Source organism: Colletotrichum graminicola (genome assembly GCF_000149035.1).
Source record: "Colletotrichum graminicola M1.001 genomic scaffold supercont1.21, whole genome shotgun sequence".
NCBI classification, from domain to species: Eukaryota; Fungi; Ascomycota; class Sordariomycetes; order Glomerellales; family Glomerellaceae; genus Colletotrichum; species Colletotrichum graminicola.
Window position 1 is genome coordinate 501,023 of NW_007361025.1, and position 20,682 is coordinate 521,704.

General features: G+C 56.2%; 5 protein-coding genes across 5 annotated transcripts; 1 reads left to right on the top strand and 4 right to left on the bottom strand.

The window, feature by feature from the left end:
• Nucleotides 1-264: 264 nt before the first annotated feature.
• On the bottom strand, nucleotides 265-726 carry GLRG_06004 (uncharacterized protein; the record flags this gene model as incomplete). Its single annotated transcript, XM_008096689.1, has 1 exon — nucleotides 265-726. The coding sequence occupies one exon, from the start codon at nucleotides 724-726 to the stop codon at nucleotides 265-267; it is 462 nt and encodes a 153-aa protein (XP_008094880.1).
• A 616-nt stretch (nucleotides 727-1,342) lies between these two features.
• GLRG_06005 (heterokaryon incompatibility protein) lies at nucleotides 1,343-4,032 on the bottom strand (the record flags this gene model as incomplete). Its single annotated transcript, XM_008096690.1, has 3 exons — nucleotides 1,343-2,733; nucleotides 2,834-3,592; nucleotides 3,702-4,032. 3 exons carry the CDS (start codon nucleotides 4,030-4,032, stop codon nucleotides 1,343-1,345), a joined length of 2,481 nt encoding a protein of 826 aa, XP_008094881.1.
• Nucleotides 4,033-4,891: 859 nt separating this feature from the next.
• Nucleotides 4,892-5,515, bottom strand: GLRG_06006 (ribonuclease; the record flags this gene model as incomplete). The annotated part of the gene is made up of 2 exons (XM_008096691.1): nucleotides 4,892-5,121; nucleotides 5,197-5,515. The coding sequence occupies 2 exons, from the start codon at nucleotides 5,513-5,515 to the stop codon at nucleotides 4,892-4,894; spliced, it is 549 nt and encodes a 182-aa protein (XP_008094882.1).
• Nucleotides 5,516-7,120: 1,605 nt separating this feature from the next.
• On the top strand, nucleotides 7,121-8,019 carry GLRG_06007 (uncharacterized protein; the record flags this gene model as incomplete). The annotated part of the gene is made up of 2 exons (XM_008096692.1): nucleotides 7,121-7,475; nucleotides 7,577-8,019. 2 exons carry the CDS (start codon nucleotides 7,121-7,123, stop codon nucleotides 8,017-8,019), a joined length of 798 nt encoding a protein of 265 aa, XP_008094883.1.
• A 204-nt stretch (nucleotides 8,020-8,223) lies between these two features.
• Nucleotides 8,224-13,754, bottom strand: GLRG_06008 (ABC transporter; the record flags this gene model as incomplete). Its single annotated transcript, XM_008096693.1, has 14 exons — nucleotides 8,224-8,440; nucleotides 8,499-9,570; nucleotides 9,645-9,709; nucleotides 9,777-9,827; nucleotides 9,902-9,973; nucleotides 10,058-10,181; nucleotides 10,245-10,598; nucleotides 10,663-10,825; nucleotides 10,910-11,652; nucleotides 11,741-11,974; nucleotides 12,048-12,327; nucleotides 12,402-12,625; nucleotides 12,697-13,249; nucleotides 13,338-13,754. The coding sequence occupies 14 exons, from the start codon at nucleotides 13,752-13,754 to the stop codon at nucleotides 8,224-8,226; spliced, it is 4,569 nt and encodes a 1,522-aa protein (XP_008094884.1).
• Between the last annotated feature and the right edge of the window lie 6,928 nt (nucleotides 13,755-20,682).

Here is a 20,682-nt window from a genome sequence, read left to right on the forward strand (position 1 = left end):
ACTAAGGCCCCCTTAGTGTACGCCTGGGAACTAACGAAATCCACTGGGAAGTGTTACCAATACCACGAGGGACGGCCCTACTAGCCTAGTGCAATTGTCCAACAAACCTTTTCGGCGTCATGCACTGATATTTCGGACCAGAATTTTCTGGGAGCATCATAGCAAACTTATGAATCTAGACAAAGATAAGCTCATAAATATGGGCGGGGGTCCAACTAGAAAAATGATCAGACTTGTAGCATATATTTTCTAACTTATCATGAGTTAGTGAAGAAATCTTACAAATGTAGAATACATCCTTATCAGCGGCGGCACGAGGACGTGCCGCCGTGTGCAGGCGCGAGTAGAGCAACGGCGGATACCTGTCGATGGCCTGCTCGACCTCGTCGCCCGCGCGGAAGGGCGCGGCGCCGTCGCGGAAGCGGCCAAAGTGCAGCACCTGGCGTCGCGGACGGCGTCCATGCGGGCCGAGGCGACGGCGAAGGAGGAGCCGCCGGCGGGCGTCGTCATGGCGCCGACGTCGGAGGGCTGGCCGCCGCCCTGGGGATGGAAGATGGTCTGTTCCGTGACGACGACGTGGTCATGTTCGCCGCCGTCCTTGTAGAGCTGGCGGTTGGCCTCCTCGAGTTCGGCGAAGGGGCGGACGGCGGTGACGACGGTCTTGAGGGTGTGCAGCTTGGCGTTGTGCTGGAAGGCCAGATATGTCCGGGACGCTGCCGACGCCATTTTTGTGCAACGAGTAATACTGTGGTTTTCCCTGGCCCTTGGACTTGTCTCCGTCGTCAAACTCCGAGGCAAAAGCAGATGTCTATATATGCCACAGTACGTGTGCTCTTACGGATCTCGACTGTTCCAGCGGCTTCTACTGCATCGGTTGACACGAAGGGCGTGACATGCCAAGTCGTGATGAAATGTGGTCCAAAAGGCTCATCGTCAAGCATTCGAGCGGGTCCATTGATGACTCATGCACTTTCCCGCCAATCCCCCATGTTCTGGTGAGGACGAGACACCTTCTTTCCAACAACGCCTCATGACCACGCAGCGCTGTGGCTGTCTTGGATGAAGTTATGAGAGGATTTTCTGAAATATGGCTTCATTTTTAAGAGATGAAGTGCCGAGATATCTTGGGACAAGGAACAACGCCAAGCCAGCTTCGCTGTTCCTCATCTCATGACACGAGTATGTGTGTTTCGAAACAGGCACATTATTCACGATCCCTCACTTTTCTCTTACTTGCAGCCGTGGTCATCAGTTACCTTCATTAGTCTTTTCCTTGCCATAGTTCAATACGAAACCTGCGACAATGAAGGGCCTGTTGACACAAACCCTTATCTATATGATTTCATAACAGCCAGACCTTCTGACCATCGCCAACGTCGAGCTCCCCCTCCATCATCTCATCGTCCTGCCCGCAAGCCCGTCGGAAACTCCGCCAACTGTCCGCATCAAGCTGACGAAAGAGCACGGCGCCAACCCTTCTAAAGCGGTCCTCCCCGGCCCTCTCGACGAGGAGCGCGCTTCCCGTGTATTGCGTGCCGAATATGTCGTCCTCCTCGAAGTACCCGTCGTCGGGGACCCAGTCGCCCAGCTCGTCGCACACCTCCCTCGAGACCGCCAGCAAGAGGAGCTCGCACGGGACGCTGCTCTCGCGGGGTAGGGTATCCGGGAAGGCTTCCACGACGGCGTCGTCCTGTGTCACGCCCTCGACGGCTACCGTCCACTCCCCGTCCTCGACGGCCGCCGGCTGGAGGGTGCCCTTGCAGATGTGCGTCTGGATGGCGATTTCGTTGGACAGAAGCTCTGACGGTATGTCTGCGTTGGACCCCTTCTTCGCGACCTCCTTGCTGCCGGGACCTGGGTTTGTAGACCCGGAGTCTTTGGGTTCGTCTCTCCCAATTCCCGTCTCGTTCTGTGAAGGCCCTCTGGGAGGGTCTTTGGCGTCCGATCCTTCGATTTTGAGGTCTTCCTCTCCCCCCAGACCAGGCTGTTTATCCAGGTCCTCGTGGCCTTTCGCGTCAGAGGACTCCTCCAGGATCGGAGCAAAGGCGACGCTGGCCTTCGCCGCGACCTTCCTGGACATCTTGGTCGACGTCTCCTCCAGCTTCCTCGCCATAATCACAAGCTCCTCCTTCCACGAGGCCGAGTGCTCCCCCTCGAACCGTCCAAAGATGCCGTTCTTCAGCAGAAACCTGAGAGCGCCCCCATCGTGCCCCGAGGCGATATAAAACCGCGGCAGGTCCGGGACCGGCGGCGCAACCTCCACGGCGCCTTTCACAGACGCCCACGACCAGGACGGGAACCCGCCGCCGGCGCTTCCTCCCTTCTCGCTGGCCCTCCGGTCATCCGCCACCCGCCACGCGAGCTGCTCGTGCAGCCCGTTTGTCCACAGACCGGCGCCGTACTCCTCGCCCAGGGCGTCCCGCACGAGCTTCGCGACGCCCCAAACGGCGGCCAGCCTATCGCTGGAGAAGGTCAGGTCGCAGCCGGTGTAGGCGCGCACGGCGTCCTTCCAGAAGCCGCGGATCGAGTCCGCCGTTGAGCTGGCCAGGGACGGCACGGAGAGCGCGGCGCCCTGGAGCTGACGGCGCCAGCTGCGGTGGGTGGCGGCGGCGGCGGCGTCGTCGAGGGCAGCAGGGAGGCCGTCGGGCAGGCTCTCGGACGCGCTCAGCGCCGCGCAGTCCCAGAACACCTGGCCCGCGCCGAAGTGGAGGAGGCGTGGGGAGAGGAGCCTTTCTGCGAAGGGGGGAGGGAGGGTTTGTGAGCGATGTTTTGAGCGGCCCAAGTGGCCGAGTGGGAAAGGGGGAGAAACAGAGGGAGGGGTCGATCGACTTACCTTGAAAGACCCAGCCGCGGGTGTAGAGGTGGCGGCTCAGAAGGCCTCTGTCCCAATGATCGTGCTCCAGCACCCTCCAGACGGCGTCGCCAAAGACCCTCGACGGCGTGCGGCTGGCGTAGTAGACGGGCGCGAAACCGTGCCGCAGCCGCGGGCGGAACAGGCCCTCGGTGTGGTTCCTAGAGTCGGCGGCGGCGATGTTGCAGAACGAGTTGCGGTAGACCTTGTGCATCAGCGGCGCCTGGGCCTTCCAGTCCTCGACGTGGGCGCCCTTGGACCCCTTGCCCTGGATGATGCAGAGCGAGTCGATCCAGATGTAGCGCTGGCCCAGCTGGCGGACGACGCGCAGGGCCTGCGCAAAGGTGGCGTTGCTGCTGATCCCGCGACTGCCGCCTTCGGCGTCGTCCTCCCACGGGACGCCGCGGGTGGTGAAGGCGCCGAGGTTGTCCGCGGTGAGCTGGACAAAGGCCCCGTCGCCCCAGCAGTGGCTCAGGGTGAGGTAGGGCGCGCGGATGGGGGTCTTGTTTGTGTCGATGACGCGGACGTGGGACGGCGGCCAGGCGGCGGCGGCGTCGTCGTCGTCCCCGGGGTGCCCGACGTCCAGAACGCGCGTAGGCACGAACTCGCGGCTGGCGTGGCGCCTGGTGCACTCGGGGTGGTGGTTGACGCAGTCGTCCATCCACGCCCTCATTTGCCTCAGCGCCTGGTCAGAGTCCGTGCCGGTGCCGAGATTTGTTTCATCAAGATCCGTCACAAAGTCTGGGTTATGCTTATGATTAGCGCATTTGGGTGGCCCCGGGAGACATATTCTTTTTTGTATATATTCTTCCTCTCCTTTGTATTTTGATGAACTGAGCCGGCCCCTCACCATCTTTGGGATACATGTGGAACTGCACGTCTGGGAGATGTTCGCTTCTCTTGGCGCCATCATTCCTGCCGGGCACCGGCCTGAACCTGACAGAGACGTGGCTCTGCGTGTCTCTGTTACTGTACGCCTGACGGATGTTCCAGCGGTACACAGCGTTGATGTCGTGGTCGCTGTCAAACCAGGAGCTCAAGTTCCCGAGCCCCTTGGCGAGCCGCGTGCAGAAAAGACACCCCGATCGCACCGAGGCCTCGAAAGAGGCTACGTGCCGGTGGTGGTAGTCCCATCTCCGCTCGGACTCAAGCACAGTGGAGCGGCAGAACTCGCAGATCATCTTTGATGGGGGTTGTCGTGAACGGCGGCTCATGGGAGGAGAGACACTAGGATTGCTGTGTGTCTGAGTCTACGGGTGCGGGGTGAAGCAGCATGGCACGAGATTTTGAGTCGAAGCTGACGAGCAGGCAGACGTGGTGTTGAGGCAAGTAAGCAACGCCCGAGTGGGGTCACATAAATAGTCTCTAGCAGGGGTTGTAATTGGATGGAGGACTATGATAAGGCGGGAGTGGCTTGATACTAACTTCATCCTCGATGTCTCTCTTGAACACTGTCACCTCCTCATCACGGGGTTCATAGAGCGGAATGATGCTGTACGATTGGGAGGGTTCGGCAAGCCTACGATCGGTGGGATAAGAACAGTGGGATTGTTTTCAATGTTGGCCACTGAACAAGACACATTCGCTTGCTACGTAGTAATCTGAAAGTGACGTGCGATAACATGCCGGGTCCTAATCATCCCATCGGTGCTGTCGCCTTGGCTGAAATCGATACCTGGTGAAGGCATTTCTTCAGAAGCTCTACGGGCCGATTGGGTGTCCCGTGGCGATGAGCAGAGAAAAAAGAAAAGAAAAGAAAAAACATGCGTGCGCGCGACTTTGGGGTCGGGCATGAAACCAATATTCAGAACAGGAGACGGTCTTCTTCATCACATCTGTATATGTTTCCTGCGTGATGCTCTCTCCCAGTCAAATCAAAGGGGGGGGAAGCGGTGCTGTTCCTACTTCTCTATCATCGTCATATCTCTCAGTCGGGGACCGGCCCGGATGAGGTCCAGGGGGGACTGGACCGGGTCGCGGCGAATTCCCGGTCAGCATGGGCCGGGTCTTACTCTCGGCATCCTCTTGCACGCATTTTCATCATGCAGTGAGAGCCAGCATGGACAGAATGCACACGGCTGCGCCGAGTGATGCCGAGGCCGAGAGGGTGGACCCAGCGGAAGAGCCATTGGGCCCCGACGACGACCCGGTCGAATTACAAGCGATGAAGCCGTTGCGGTCCGTGGCGCCGGTGTGCGTCATGATGCCGGCGTTGACGCAATTTCCGCGGTAGTTGGGGTCGAGGATGACGCGGTCGGGGCCGGGAGATCCTGAGGGCGCATGTCAGCGGGGGCGATGGTATCACAACGACGTGCCCGAAAGAGGATTGGGGGCAAAAGACGTACGTCCGGTGTAGTTTCCAGAGGGGATGATGGGGAACTCCTGGTAGGGACCGGCGGTGGCGAGGACGAGGTTCTCGCGGTTGTTGAAGCGGTGGGGGTACTCGCTGCTGCCGACCTGCTTTCCGGCGAAGTAGAGGCGGCAGCCCTCGGCGGTGGCCTCCTCGATCTGTTGCCGGCTGTAGCTGTTGTCGCCGCAGACGGCATCGCCGATTGAGATGACGCCCTGGCGCTTCTCGAGGGCCAGGTCGGAGTCGAGGACGGGGTCGGCGACGGCGAAGATGGCACACAGGGAGAAGAGGAAGGCGGGCTTGAGGCAGACCATGATGGGCGACGGCGCTGTGTGTGTGTGTATGTGTGTGTATGTGAGTACGTGACGTGTGAGAGTGAGGTTCGTGAAGAATAAGGAAGTGAAGAATGAGGTTCGTGAAGTTGGTGAAATGGACTAGCGAGACAGACTCGTCGTGGATGAGATGCCGGGATATGAAGGTGAGGCTTGGGTCGCGTGGGGGGAACGTCGACAAGTTGTCCGAGAAGGTTTTGCCGATTGAATGGCTCCGTCAATGCCGCGATGGAAACAAACAAACAAACGAGGAGTGAGTGTGGGAACAATCCGGAGGGGGAAACAAGGGGAAAGAGGGCCGAGCCGCGACTAAGAAGAACGACAGCCCAGCCTTGTTTGTTTGACTGACCAAGAGAGGGTGGGGGGGTTTCGAGCATGGAACGAGACTTCGAGACAACTTGCGCGGATTGGGTGAATGGAATAGCTTTGCTTGGCACGGCGCCCAATTACCGTTCGCCAAGTCGGGGGATGATCCGGACATCTCTACGGATACACTCAATAACACACACCAGACACAAGCCCGCTTCAGGTCCAAATTCTGTTATTCTTTTCATTTCAGGCGGCCAAGGCCTGATGCTCGCATGCGAAGCCAATCTGAGCTCAAGGAGCAAGCAGAGCAATGCAATGCAATAAGACAGAGAGGGAATGGATACCTGAGGCCTGATGATTTGCCGTGCATGAACCTGAACCTGAACCTGAACCCCAACCCAGCCTGTCACGTGCACCAAGGTTCACATTGAATCGTTGCTTGACTAGGAATATAAGCTTACTTGCGAAGGAAAGTATTACCTACCGGTACTCCGTAGTGATGCTTGCATTTTGGATTTCCAGAGGCCGCCGACCCCCACTCTTTCTCACAAATGCGTGTGCTTTTATTGGTCCTTGGTCCCCTTCCTCGCAGCGCTTCTTTCCTTGGGATTTCTGGACGAGCACAGCGGCAGGAGCCGGTCGACTGAAGGCAAGCACTAGCTAGTTGTTGGTGTCCAATAGCGAGGGCGGAAGGAAACACGTCCCTTCCTTTCTGCAAGTACTATTACCTAGGTACTAGGTAAGTATGTATGTGAGACCTTGAGTGGGCCTGCCTTGGATACGTACCTCGGTAGATACCGTGATACCTACCTTCCTTTGGTAAATGCCTTCTTTCCTATCTAGTCAGGCACTTACTTGTCTTGGGAAATTTCCACCAACGCCGCAGCCTCAGCCTCAGCCATACTCGTCGACCTGAACGCCAGGGGCTACGGGGTTTGCGTGTTCATCGTTCCTGCTTTTGCTGTCTGCACCTCCTCCCCACTGCCTCTTCCCCCCGCGCGGAGTCGACCCCACACAGTGCGTCATCGCCAAACACGGCTCTCGACGCTGGCGACGTCAGTGAAGCAGCGCTGCATCCACATGGGCCGCGTTTGGCCTCGTCCAAAGTTTCCATCTTCCATTTGCGACATCGCCATAAAGCCGCCATCGACACTACTAGCACCGCTGCCGCCGTCAGTCTGTCACATCTGTCACCTTCACCTTCACCATCCCAGTAATCTCTCATCTCAACTTCAACTATCCTGCGCATTCTCTCTCACCACTCAAGATACTCCCAGAATGAGCGTAAATGCCGCCATCGCGGCGCTGCCCGCCTACAAGACCCTTGACGCCTTCGTCAAGTCCGGTGATACCAGTGAGAAGGCCATCGACGACACGGTCCAGGAATTCAACACCCTTGCAAAGAATTCTCAGTCCGAAATTGAGGACTTCCTCTGGGACATGTATAATGCCGTCTTTGCTGTCGCCAAGCAAACCCCTCCCGAGAAGCAGGGTCCCCTAGTCCATTTTCTGCAACGTCTGCGCGATACGACGGTCACGGCCTCGGACGGCCAGCCTCTCAAGCTGAGCAACCAGGTCGTCTGGAAGGATCTTCCTACCTTTGGCTGGGTCGCCCGTGACTTGTGGAACTTTGGTACGTCGCTCGCTTAACACTTGTCTCTCAAGATAGTCCATTACACGACGGAAATGCTTCACACTCGTATTGTATAGCTGACGGCACTAACTATATATCAGACGCTCTCGACGCATCCGCGTCCAAAGACGAGAAGGCAGCCTGGGACAACCTTTCCGCCCTCGCCGCCCAACTGACGACTCTCGCCGACCTCAACAACCCCCAGGACCCCTTTGACTTCTCCCTCTACGGCCTCTGGACCCTGCGCACAGCCTTTGAGGAAGAGCACCCCGCTGGCGCAGACGTCGCTGCCGCGGTGAGGCAAGCCTCCCTCTGGATCACCTACTCCGGTGATGCGCTGCAGAAGCTGAGCGCCAAGAACCGCAACTTCGATGCCAAGTCGGGCAAGGCCGGCGCCAAGTTCGCCGACCGCGATTGGAAGGGTTTGAACGAGGAGAGGTGGAACGCATGGGCCGAGGCGTTCGCGTCGGCGCACGCCTCGCTGGGGGACGAAGAGGTCAAGCGTCTTGCCGCGAAGGCGGCCGAGAGTATGAAGAGCAAATGAGCGACCGAGGCCATTGGGAACCCCAAAAAGAAAATCAAATAACTGGAAATACGACCAACCAAGACACGAAAATAATGAGATAATGCCCGCATATAATGAGTCCATCTATATCCTTCCCCCGCGAATCGGCGATATGCTCCTAACAGAGGAACAGAAACGTTCCACGACTCTTCCCACCGTCGCCAATCGGATTACCAGCTATGCTCATCCCTCTTGAAGCTTCCACATGGAGGCAAAGAGGCCCCCCTTCTCGAGCAATGTCTTGGGATGATCAAACTCGGCAACTCGTCCGTCCTGAAGCGTCACAATCTTATCAAAGTCTACAACGGTCTTGAGGCGATGGGCAATGACCACGACGGTCCAGCTTTGAAATTCGCTCCGGATGAGGTCTTGGACAACCTGCTCCGTCGCTTGGTCGAGACTATTGGAATGTTAGCTTGTAATCTTACCCACTGTCCAAGATTCTGAGAAGAATTCACCTGCTGGTCGCTTCGTCGAGCAAGAGAACACGGCTCTCCCTCACGATGGCCCTCGCCATGCAAAACAACTGCTTCTGCCCCGCGCTAAGCCGGTCCATGTTCAGGTCCGCTTCCAACCCTCCCTTATCCTCAAAGAGGCTCTTGAGCCCCGTCTTCTCCAGCGCGCCCCAGACGGCGGCGTCGTCGCGGGCGCCGAATGGGTCGAGGTTCCGGCGCACCGTTCCGGGCAGGAAGAGCGGGTCTCGAGGGAGCGCCACGAGGGACCCGCGGAGCTGTTTGACGGGCACGCTCGCGATGTCTACGCCGTCGATCTCGATCGCTCCCGTCGACGGCTCGTGCAGCCGGAGGAGAAGCGCCAGTAGGGTGGACTTGCCGCTGCCAGTGCGACCGCAGACAGCCACCTTCTCGCCCGACTTGATCGAGAGGTTGATGCCGCTGAGGACCCGGTGGTCGTCGTAGGCCGCCGAGATATTGATCATGTCGATCTGCCCCTTCAGCGGCCATTCCCCAAAAGCCTCCAGGGTCTTGTCGTCCTTTTCCTCCGAGGGCGTCTCCGTCTCGAATTCCCTGATCCTAGCCACGGCACCCAGGCTCGTGTCAAGCATCGCCCAGTTGCCCAGGAGCCCCGTCAGCAGCTGCCCGAAGCCCATGACGCTGACGAGCGCCACGCCGAGCAGGCCGGGGTCGACGGTGTCCCGCAGCGCCACGGCCGTGCTGACGAGCAGAACGGCGAGCCCGGCGACGGTGAGGTTGAGCACAAGGAGCAGCCACTTCTGCAGGCTTCCCATAGCGTAAAAGGCACGCTGGGAGCGGTCGAGCCGCGCGAGGTTCTCGTCGCGGGCACGGCCGGCCCAACCGAGGGCGCGGACGGTGACGAGCCCGGAGAAGGAGGCGACGAAGTGTGAGAAGACGGGCGCCTTGGCCTCGAGGTCGAGAAGGCGCACCTGACGCGAGGTGCGGAGGTAGATGTGCTGTATCGCCCAGAGAACGGCAGCAAGGAAGGGCACGGCGAGGGCAAGGTAGCCCGTCGCGACGCAGGTGAGGATGATGTCTGCGATGGTCAAGGTGAGGGCTGGCGCGTGGGTTAGCATCTACGGCTAGACCTGTTGTACAAGCCATCCGGGCATATGAGAGGGAACTTCTTACTGTCGCTTGTTAGGAGGAACGCGATTGGGAGCGGCACGTCGATGAGGTTCATGTCCTGGCTGAATCTAGTGGCGGATTATCAGTTCAAGGGGGTTCCCGAAGCGATGCGGAGGCCAGGAAGGGAGTACCTACCGGTTGATGATGACGCCCGTATCAGCCTTGACGAAGAAGGACAACGGCGCGCTGGAGTACCGGGTCAACCATAACTTGCAAACAACAGCGGACACACCGTCGCCAGAAGAATAGAAGAAACTTACGCAAATGCGGCCTTTAGAATGCGAAAGTGAAGCCCCTTGGCCGAGTGAGGAATGATGACGACGAGGAACCAGCTTGGAGAGAACAAACACCCACCCCGTCAGCACACGCTTCGCATCGAAAGGGGGATCTCCGGTGTGCTTTTTTGTTTTACTCACAAAATCTCGGCGGCGACGGCGGCCTCCGTCAGAAAGCCCCAGCCGACGTACATGCCCGCCCACAGGGCCAGGTTCTCCTCGCCGCCGGCCTCGTTGGCCGCGACCCAGTACTTGACCCAGACCCCTTATTGCAACAAGAAAAGTCAGTTATATGCTCCGCGACAGGGGAAGGGCTTTCTGGTCGTACTCTGCATGGTCCGGCAAGACGTCTGAAGAAGCACCATGACGAAGAACAGGGCGAACGAGGACACCCCCATAGACTTGATGTAGTACGCAAGGGCGCTCGTGTTGGCGGCTCCCGGGGCGTTGGGCGTCTTGGAGGCGTCTGGCGCGGCGGCTGCAGCCGCGGCCGAGGAGGAGACGGGTTTGTCGTCCAGCTCGCCGGCGCCGTTCTCCTTGGCCTGCCGCCCTCCCTGCTGCGAGACCTGGAGCGTGCCGACGTATCCCCCGCTCTTTCTCAGCTCTTCGTACGAGCCCCTTTCCGAGACCCTGCCGTCGCTGCCGAGGGCGATGATGGTGTTGGCGGAAGGGAGCCATTGCGCTGCGGTGGTAGTGTCAGTGTTCTGAAGCTCGAGGGTGGAGAGACGAAGGGGATGGATATGCACCGTTATGCGTCGCGAACAGGACGGCTTGGTTCCGTTCTCGCAGGAGGCCGCCGGCGCCGAACAGCGCGTCGAAGCACCTGGAGGCGGTGTTCGAGTCGAGACCCTTCAGGTTGTCGTCCATGATGATGACTTGCTTCCCGCTGTAGACCGCTCTGGCGAGTGCCTGCCTCAGCGTAACCCCCGTGTCAGCAAAGTACAGCATTCGTTGTTGTCAATAGGGGGGAGGGGGGAGGGGGGAGCGCCTTACGATACGTTGCTTCTGTCCGCCGCTGAGGGCGGCGCCCGAGCTCCCGACGAGCGTCTCGTCGCCCCGGGGCAGCAGGCTGAGGTCCTCATCCAGCTGGCATGCCTGGATGACGCGGCTGTAGAGGACGGGGTCGTATTCGCTACCGCCAAAGATGTTGTCCTTGATGCTCTGGTTGAGGATCCAGGCCTCCTGGTCGCAGTAGGCCACGACCGTGTCCGCGTCCGCGCCGCTGGCGGTGGTGAAGTACTCGACGGACCCGGCGATGCGGTAGGTCTCCCCGACGATGGACTTGAGCAGGGTGGACTTGCCGGACCCGACGGGGCCGACGAGCATCGTGAGGGTCGAGGCGGGGATCTCGAGGTCCACGGCTTGCAGGACCGGCGCGGCGCTGTCCCAGCCGAAAGACCCCCCCGAGACTTTGATCAGCGGCTGGGGGTCTGCCGGGGGTGGTTCCGACGCGCCGACCCCGTGCGGCGGGTCTCGGGGCGTCTGCGGTGTGAACCGGCGGTAGTCGTCCCGCTTCTCTTTGACCAAGAACTCCTGGATGCGGTCCAGGCACCCGATGACGGACCCCAGGTTGTTTGGCAACGTGACGAGCTCGCCGACGGGGTTGATTAGCATGCCGAGCAGGCTGAGGGAGGTGAAGGCCTGGACCACGTTGAGGGGCTCCCCGTCGGACAGCTTCTGGACGATGGCGAAGGCCGCGAAGGTGATGGGAGGCGTCATGATGGATGGGAATTGTCCTAGGCGACGTTAGCCATTAATGAGAGAAGCTGGTATGATAATCAAGCACCGTGTTGAAAGGGGGGGGGGTCGACCAGTGTGACTTACCGACCGTCACATTGAGAATCTGCATCCTTCTGAAATTCTTGGACTCGTCGAGCTCGAAATCGCGGAGGCCCTGGATCTGGTCCTGGGCGGTGGCAGACAGGCCGCTCATCTTGACGCCCTTCATCGAGCCGATGATCTCGGTGGTGATGCCGACGCGTTTCTGGATCGCCTGCATCCATTTGCGCTGGAGCGGGGGTATCCGTTGGCCGACTTTCAGTCCGACGAACACACACGCTGGTCACGGATCAGTTTCATCTCCCGTCCCTTGGTCATTGAACGGCCCATCCTGGGAGGACGGCGGACTCACAGGCTGCGACGACCACGGGCGCGACGCTGGCGCCGCCGAGCTGGCCGCCGAGGATCCAGAACGCGAACCCCAGATGGAGCAGGGCTGGGACGATGGACAGCGTCCACTGGCCAGCCACGGTGATGCGGTCCACCTCGGTGCTCATCAGGGAGACGGCAGCCTGTGCGTTGCCCGTCTCGGCGCGGAGGGAGAGCATGTTCTGGTAGATGATGGCGATGAGGGCGCCCCGCACTCGGGTGATGAGTCGGTTGACGCGCTGCTCGTACTGCTGCGTGGATATCTGGGCTAGCCTTGTCAGCGCTATCAATGGCTGCGCCGGGTCATCTGCAATGAATTTTTTCTTTTTCAACTCACGGCTAGTCCGACGTAGTTCAGGAAGAAAGCGGCGATGAGCCAACGGCCGTAGCTGGCGGGTTTATTTTCGTGGTTCTGGATGTACGTGAGCGTCGTCTGCACCAGCAACGGCTGCGCGAGGCCGAGGCCGACCATGATGAGGCGGGGAATGTGGATGACTAGGATCTCGGCCCAGAAAGTTCGCAGGACGGCTATGCCGAGAGCGTGGTCCCGGTCCTGGTTCACTGGCCGGTGAAGACACTGTTGAGCGCTCTTTGTCTTATGCCTGGGAGAGACGGGGGACGAGCTGACGAACCTTTCTGCCAGGCCGAGGAAAGCCTCCCCAGCACCTTGTCGCCGGATAGGGGCTCGTCGAGCGGCTCGAAATCGTCGAGCGTGAGGTCCTTGCGCCATCCCGACGCCAGCAGCGGGTTCACCCACAGCGCGAGGCACTTGCCGAAGATGCCCGCCACCTCCTCCCGGGAGGCCTGCCTGCGGGCGGGGACGGCGATGACGGCGGCCTTGGCGCTCGACTCGGCGAACAGCAGGGCGACCTCGATGAGGAGCCGGATGGTTAACAGCCGCCCCTCGTCGAAGATGTGGCCGCCGTCGAACCAGGCGCCGGCGATGCGGGCCGCGTCCAGGACGACGGTGACGAGGAGGAACGTCTGCAGCAGGGCGGACGGGGCGAGCGACCGGCCGTGCTCCAGGGCCGAGACGAGCAGGAGCACGAGGCTGGCGCCGAAGGAGAGGGCCCACGAGGCGATGTTGACGCTCATGTCGGGGTAGCGGTCGCCGACAACGACGGCGATCCCGATGAAGGAGATCAGGCCGGCGAATTGGTAAGCCACGAGGGCGTGCCAGAGGATCTACGTGGGAAAGAAAAAAGCGGAGTGGTGAGCTCGGTCGACGACCGGGGGGGGGGAGAATTTGTCAGATAACGGGTGCCGCCCTTACCATTTTACACGTCAAGAGATGCGAGCCCTGCGGCGAGGACGCGGGCCGGTCAAGTTGTCGGAAGGCCAGGAGAAGCCCGGAGGCGAGGACGGCGGAGGCCGGCGCGACGGAGAGTGAAACAGGCAGGGTGAGGCACAGCAGAACGGACAGGACGGCGCAGCCGATGAGGAAGAGCCCGGGGAGGATGAACCCCTGGGCCACCGCCGCCGCCGCCGGCTGCTTCCATAGCCGCGCGCACCGGTGCAGGGCCCAGAGGATGGCGACGGAGCAGGGCACGATGGAGAAGACGACGTCATCGAGGCCGCCGAAGTCGAGCCCGGCGGCGGTCCGGGCGCAGTGCGTCGGGCCGGGAGATGGGACCTCGGGGCACCACCACCACCCGTAGACGCCGACGAGGGCCTGCGTCGCGTCGGCCATGCTGGTTGGGGGGGATGTTTCTGGAGGCCGCGCCAGCGGGCTCTGGGCCGCCATCCGGGGGACCATCGTCGACAGTATTTCTTATGCTACAAGGCTCTTTGGTTTCAACGGATGTTGGTGCTCATGATGGGCCGCGCGAGAGGGGTGGGTATGGGATTATCTATATTATCTATAACGCGCCGCCGCGGCGATCCGTGAGGGCGTTGCTGACGTAGGGGGGTTCTGGCAATCCTGCAACCCAACCAACCACCCCTGAAGGATCGGGAACAACCGCCGATGGCCCCCATTCATTCATCTCTCGGGCATGCTGATGACGGGAAAACCAAGGACTTGCTCAGCTGCCTATCAGGGACCCGAGTGTACGTGACTTGGGTACCGGGATGTGCGTCAGCACGGCGGGATTGCAACTGGTCAGCCAGCTTTCGAGGATCGCGTAAGCGGCTAGAGGGACTATCTCGGCGGTAAGCCGTGGCGGAAGACAGGGGCTGGTGTTCCCTAAACTCTTTGGTGGAAAGGAAAAAAAGAAGAGGGCTTGAAGGTGCTCATGATGAAAGTAGTACTCTTCATATAACAGCAACACGCATTCCGGCTTCGATGCCGCGGGCGTCTACTGTTATAATTATCGTGAGAAGAACCAAAAATCTGAACTAGCGCCGGGCGCAGCATCTCATATCGCTGAGTATTGACTAAATTACTTCATTAGAAAAAGAACTTGCGTATGTATAAATGGATGCGGGCGATGAACCACAGAGTATGTCCAAGAAAATGTAAAAGTAGTGGTTCTATCTAGAATAATTATACAAGACGGTGCTGAGTAGAAATAGTATACTGGTAAGCTGCACCTGTGGCGTTCACAACTGGTCCTAGCCACATAAAGCTATCCCAGCTTCACGATAGTGAGGCGTAAGATGTTTTTCTGTCGGGTACATGATCGTACATGCTAGCTAGGTTAACTGGCACAAATCTGCTGGTGGTGGTGGTGGTGGTAAATCAACGGACTCATTTTATCTCACTGCCATAGCGTTGATTGGTGTTCTGTCCTGTTCTATTCAACTGGAGGAGCCTTCCCGTTGTCACAACTCAGGACTTCACGGTGTATCATTCCATCCTGCTGAGCATTGTGATGAGGTCACTGCATGACTGTGCGTTATCAACATATCACCAGTATCGGCGTAAAAGGGCCCGACTTCATCTGCAAATTAATGCTACGTCCCCGCCACTATCTGCGCAAGCACCTGAGCTCTGAGGTGTTGGAACACAGCTTCAATAACATGAGAAGAAGCCCTACACCAGTAGGCGCCCACCTTTTGAGGCTAAGCAGAATAATCCTGAGTGCAGTACTCCAGTTTCTAGGGCATGAACAAGTGGTTTTTAAACAGGTATGCACCCCATCCCTCCCAGCCAGTCACAACTTTATCATCGGGTAAAGTATCATAGCCCTAGGAGTCAATGCCGATGCGGAACTTGAATGGCTGAGTGTTAGTGTCGAAGGTGACGTTTGTGACAGCTTGGATGTTGCCCTTTGCGTCTTTCGAGTTTCCGACTGTGCATTTTGTGCCAGGCGGAAACATGCTGCTGAGACCGCGTCTTACAACTCCAGCAGGTATCAGCCCACATGTCGGCCTAGCAACAGCTATAAGCTCCCGCAGATGCGATGAAGGCTGAACATGTGAGAATATAAATGAAAAGTGCGGATCGCATGGGGTGACTGTTAAAACGGGGCCCCGGCAACAAACTCTTCGAAGGTCTCGGTGGCGATGTTTGGTGTGGTGGTGGGTGATCACTTGTATATGCTGTAGTTTGCAACATACGTACTCGCTGGATTGGTACTTGCACGAACTGAAGATTAGATGAACCGCTCCGAAAGATGAGACAGCTACGAAGACTAAATCGAGCGAGCTTTAGAAAACCTTCTAGTAAAGCAAGACCAGGGTCATAGAAAACGTAAACAAAATAAGAATTGACCCAATCGGACCGCGCCCACCACGGTCACACGATGCCTCTAATATCATTCTCAACCTATATAGCCCCCTTTCGTGTGGAAATTACCTCAAATAAACTGCCATTCCTAACTTTGAAAATCCTTTGCCGAACCCCACCCTCCCGGCACTGATTCACGCCTTCTGTCAACTTACACGCGGAACAAGGATCGAACTTGCAGAACGGCACTTCGTCAAACCTTGTCCCTGAAGATTGGGTCACGATAGCCGCTGTCTGCGGAGATCCCGGTGTCATGCAAACATTCTCCTCGTTGGGACCATTAGTAACTGGAAGAATACGGCTCGCGCGATTCCCAATACGTAGCAATGTTCTAGATCCGTGCTGCTTCCGCCGCCGATGATTTTCAAGCCCGTTCTCCGGCGATCTTTCGCTTGTTTGGATTACAGCTCTCGCTTGTGCGGTCACGATGCTCTTCTTGAACCTTGTCACTCTTTTTTTCTTTGGCGGTCGGACCGTCGCCAGTGGCCTCGGACTCCCATCCAGAGAACGAGGCTTTGGTAGCACGAAACGACAACGTCGACCAATGCTCTCCCTTCTTTCAAGATAAGTACGGCAGCACCTTCTGTCTCTCTCGAAAGAGAGCCTGGTAAGTTGATGTGCGGCCAACAGGATCCAGCCGGGCCGCTGGCAGACTCTGGGAATGAATAATACGTACGGACTTATCCTATGAAGCACTTTCCTTAAAAACCGGTTTAGGATTGGTGGTCCGAGAATTCCGCGAGGTGCGATTCAGCAGATAGAGGATTCGCCCAATGCTATCTGGATACGACTTTATACAGCTTCCAAGTAATACTACTAGTTTCTCGAACTGATCCGGACACAGGGGCTAATCACATGGAATTGCGACTTTGTTTCTTCCAACCGGTGCACTTCGCCACCCGGCGGACGTGCGGATAAGTACGCTTCTTATCAAGAATTCTACGTAAGCAGGGCTCGCGGACCATTCGTTCTGAGTAGCTACTGACCACTTATCTTATGAAGGTTATTTGGAATATTTACGGTTAGTAAATCTTAATATGCCCCTTTTTTCATTGTCACGTTGCTGGTCTTCCTGGCGCTCAATCCATCAACCTCTTTTCGCCAGGCTCTTCTACAGGGCCAGGCAACAGACATGTATGCAGTTCCTCATATGGCCTACACATCGCCAAATGTATCTGAATAGCGGAGTAGTTGCCGAAATTGTCAAAGTCGTTGCACCGCCGACGAAGAAGAACGCGCACACTCGACTCCTTGGCTCCATCTTCGGTGCTACGCTTGCCCAATTTGTTGGAAGTATAGACCGAAGCACAAAGAGCTCAATGGTTGAGACTCTGAAGCTCGTGGACATGTGAGGCTTTTGGTCTTCTTCTCGGGAGCTCTATCAGAGCAAGCATAATGTTTGCTTCCCTGATGGGGCTCTTGGAAGCATACCTAGTGTTTACAGTACCTTGTTTCTAGTCACCATGGTGTACCAAGTCTCTTGGGAGCAGCTTTCTGCTGTCCTGTCAGACAACGCCAATGAATACCATAAGAGCGTTGGCGAGGTATTGCCAAAGATATGAACAGATGTCACCCTATTCTACGAACTCACTTCAAAGGGCGCATTTAGCCAGATGAGTTGATGATGGTTCAAGTCCACGGCATTGAGTCAACGCGATAACACAAACGACTAGTTGCAAGGGAGTCTTAAACAACCTCGTAGAGAACACGAACTTCATGTACCACATCCTATCGGAGTGGGCCTCTAACCAAGCGCTTGCACAAGACGATTACTTTGCGGTGAACAAGTTGGTTCGAGTCGTCTACTATTAAACCATTGTCACTAGCTAACATGACTACAGCCCCGGCGTTGACCCGCGCAAGATTCCATCGATCCCTATGACTGTTCCAAACTTGACGAACACGGCACCTGTGGGCCGATTTGGTACGATGGAAAAGACTCATATGGACTTGCCAGAGCCGACCGTATGCTACTGTACCGTACATCCAAGCTCTTGATAATTGGGCTGACCTTATGACAATGACATCGGCATGGATCGTATGGAAGAGATTCTTGACGCGGGCTTCAAGAATAACTGGACTACCCCGCGTGAACTCTACTTTGACGCGCAGTCATGTCAAGGGGAAAATAGTACCGAGGCATCTAACATAAAAGACCTCTTTGAGCTTCGTTGTAAGAGTTATTGTAGACTCTGTGGCTCACCAGCTTCGCGGATAACGCGCAACTAACACGGCACACACCTAGTCTAACCTACCGGTTTGCGAGTTTAACTTCGATTACAACCCGTATGAGGAGATTTGGTGACAGCACAATACACCACAGTCCATAATTCCCGAAACAAAGAGGATGAGGTACTCCCCTCTACTGGGGTACCGGAGTGGGTTTTCCACTAACATATCTAGGCCCGTTCTTGGTACGGTCTATCGTTCTTGTCTCCTGCTTGATAAACACGAGAACAATCCTCGCCTAAAGAAGTATAATGCGCTAACAGAATAATCTACAGTTGTATGGCATGGTGTATGAGGAGAAAAGTGGTTAAGAAAACCGCTCTCGACGTCAACTTCCATATAACGACTGGCCCGCGAGAGGCTGGCTTCGAAATCATATGTGTTCCTTCACCCGAATGCTAATTTGGAACCGTCTACACCCAACAGAGATCTTCTAGACGTGACTAAGCCGATACCGTCTATTGATAGGCAAAACGACTTTACAAGATCTGAACTATCAAACGGAGGACTGAACTTTTACCCGGGTGTGAGTGACGTTTCGAATGAATGGTTCCGATGGATTTCAGAGGATACCAGGGTTTTACTCTCCTTATCTTGAAACGTGACCTGACTGAATAACGATGGGCTGCTGCGGAACATTTACGAACCATTCAACACAGCAGATCCAATACTGCAAGACGTGAAACAAAGAAGAGAGGTGAAACATTGAATGTTTGTATATGGGTCACCTCGCACCGTTCATTCGGGCTGGGATGTAGTCTTCCTCGAACTAGAACTTTCTATAACAGACCATCATCTAAGAATTTGTCATTGAAAGTGTAATTAATCGGACCATCGATTTTGAGACTTTGAGGTTTTGGAAGGATGAGTACGATGTAGCGGCTGCTAGCTGGTCAAGGTTTACCAAAGTAGCAGAAATATTGATAACGGGAAAGCAAACGCATCGTCTAGATGCAGGCCATTGATGTTTGACTATCAGATATTGGTCATTAATCCCTGACATTTGCTAAACTGCAGCGGTCTCTCGAGAAGAGATATTAAGGCATGGGCATGCAGCCTCGAAAGAAATGTGAGTGCCGCCAAATGAGTACATTCTGGGACTTCATCATTGCCGGCAGGTCTCTACTGCTCGATCGGAAAAGATACCTATCCGCAATACACTAAAAATAAGACAATATACCGCTATGGAATCATTATTTGAGAACAATATCCGAAAGTCAGAATAAATACATATTTACTTTCCGGAAAAAAGAAAAACAAAAGAGACTCAAAGTAAAAGTGACAAAATGCTTAATAGTATTTTATATAAGGATTAATGGTCATATTACTTACGCTATAAAAAGCAGTCTGACACAGTACGAGCGCCACGGCTGACAGCAAGGGTAACTACTCGAAGGCTACTTGAAAGCGATATATGGTTGTTGTTATTTCCTAGTCCCGATATGCAGATTACGAGGATTGAACAGCGTGTATCCAACGTCGCTTGGCAAAGTGATGACTTACATCCATCAGATTGTAAGATCTGGCTCGATGACTGCGTCGGATGACTGTTACATGTACGTGTTTCTATCGCCTGCGAAAAGAAAAGGTAAAACCAAAAGCTTGCTAGTCATCAAAGAATTACCAGAGGAAAGCTGACAAAGAGTTAGGTCACGTTGTTGTGTTCACTTTTACCCTCGTCGAGACCCAATGGACTAATAGTACTCTGTGGACCATCGTTCCTGACCAGTCTGGGATCCCCTGAACAGCAAAACACAAAAGCAGACCAACTCTTGTCCCGACTCTGCTACCAGCCCCTTGAAACAATCGTCAGCCTATGAAGTCTCAACTGTGGAGAAGGCCATTGAGTTCCTCGGCTTCTTGATAAGCTTATTGCCAAGTCTTCTACCGTGCCGGAATTCTAGGTCAATTTCCAAACCAGGTAAAGTGATTCGGCCCTGGGCATGACCATGAATCATTGCACCCATGGTGGTTACTTGAGAGACCACCTGGACCTATTTGACGTGAACCTTGTATTTCCGGATGAGATATCGGCATATTCCTCATTGGAGGAAGACATTTGCTGCCACATCGTCGGCAAGTAAATGGGTAAAGAGCTTGCCATGATCTGAGATCAACCCGAAAACCCTTCACGGCTGCTCATCGAGGCTATGCTGCGCTATTCCCAACAAACTTCACCTCACATTCTGCCTGTAAGCCAACCAAGATTGGTAGAGAGGAGCACAACTCCACAATCTCTTGAGGGACAACGTTCGGATCTCAAACCCCCTTCATCAAAACGAACGGTAAACCATGGTTTTCAGCTGCCGATCACGCTTCCGGGGACATTCCTGTTCGCTTTCGCTCGGTAACCATGACTGCCGGCCTTCCCCTGTGCTGAGCTTGTTGGCAGGACTCGCCAGGCCGTCTCTCTGCGCGACTCTTCCTGACGCAATGAAGTCGACGTCCGAACTGTCAATTGGAACTGTTCAATCCGATGTTCCAACACCAAGTTCTGAGACAACTTGCGTGACAGGGGATCTCTGTGCGCCGAGGCCATGTTTTCTGATTAGGTGGAAATTGTACGACGGGAATCACTTCCCCTTCTCACATTTGTACCGGTCATTCGATGCTGTTGCAGGGCCGGAATCTTACTGGCAACCTGTGGCAGATTCTTCGCAGTTTTGGGTTGGTCCAGACCACATGTATATCGCTGATCATATCGCCGATCATATCCGAG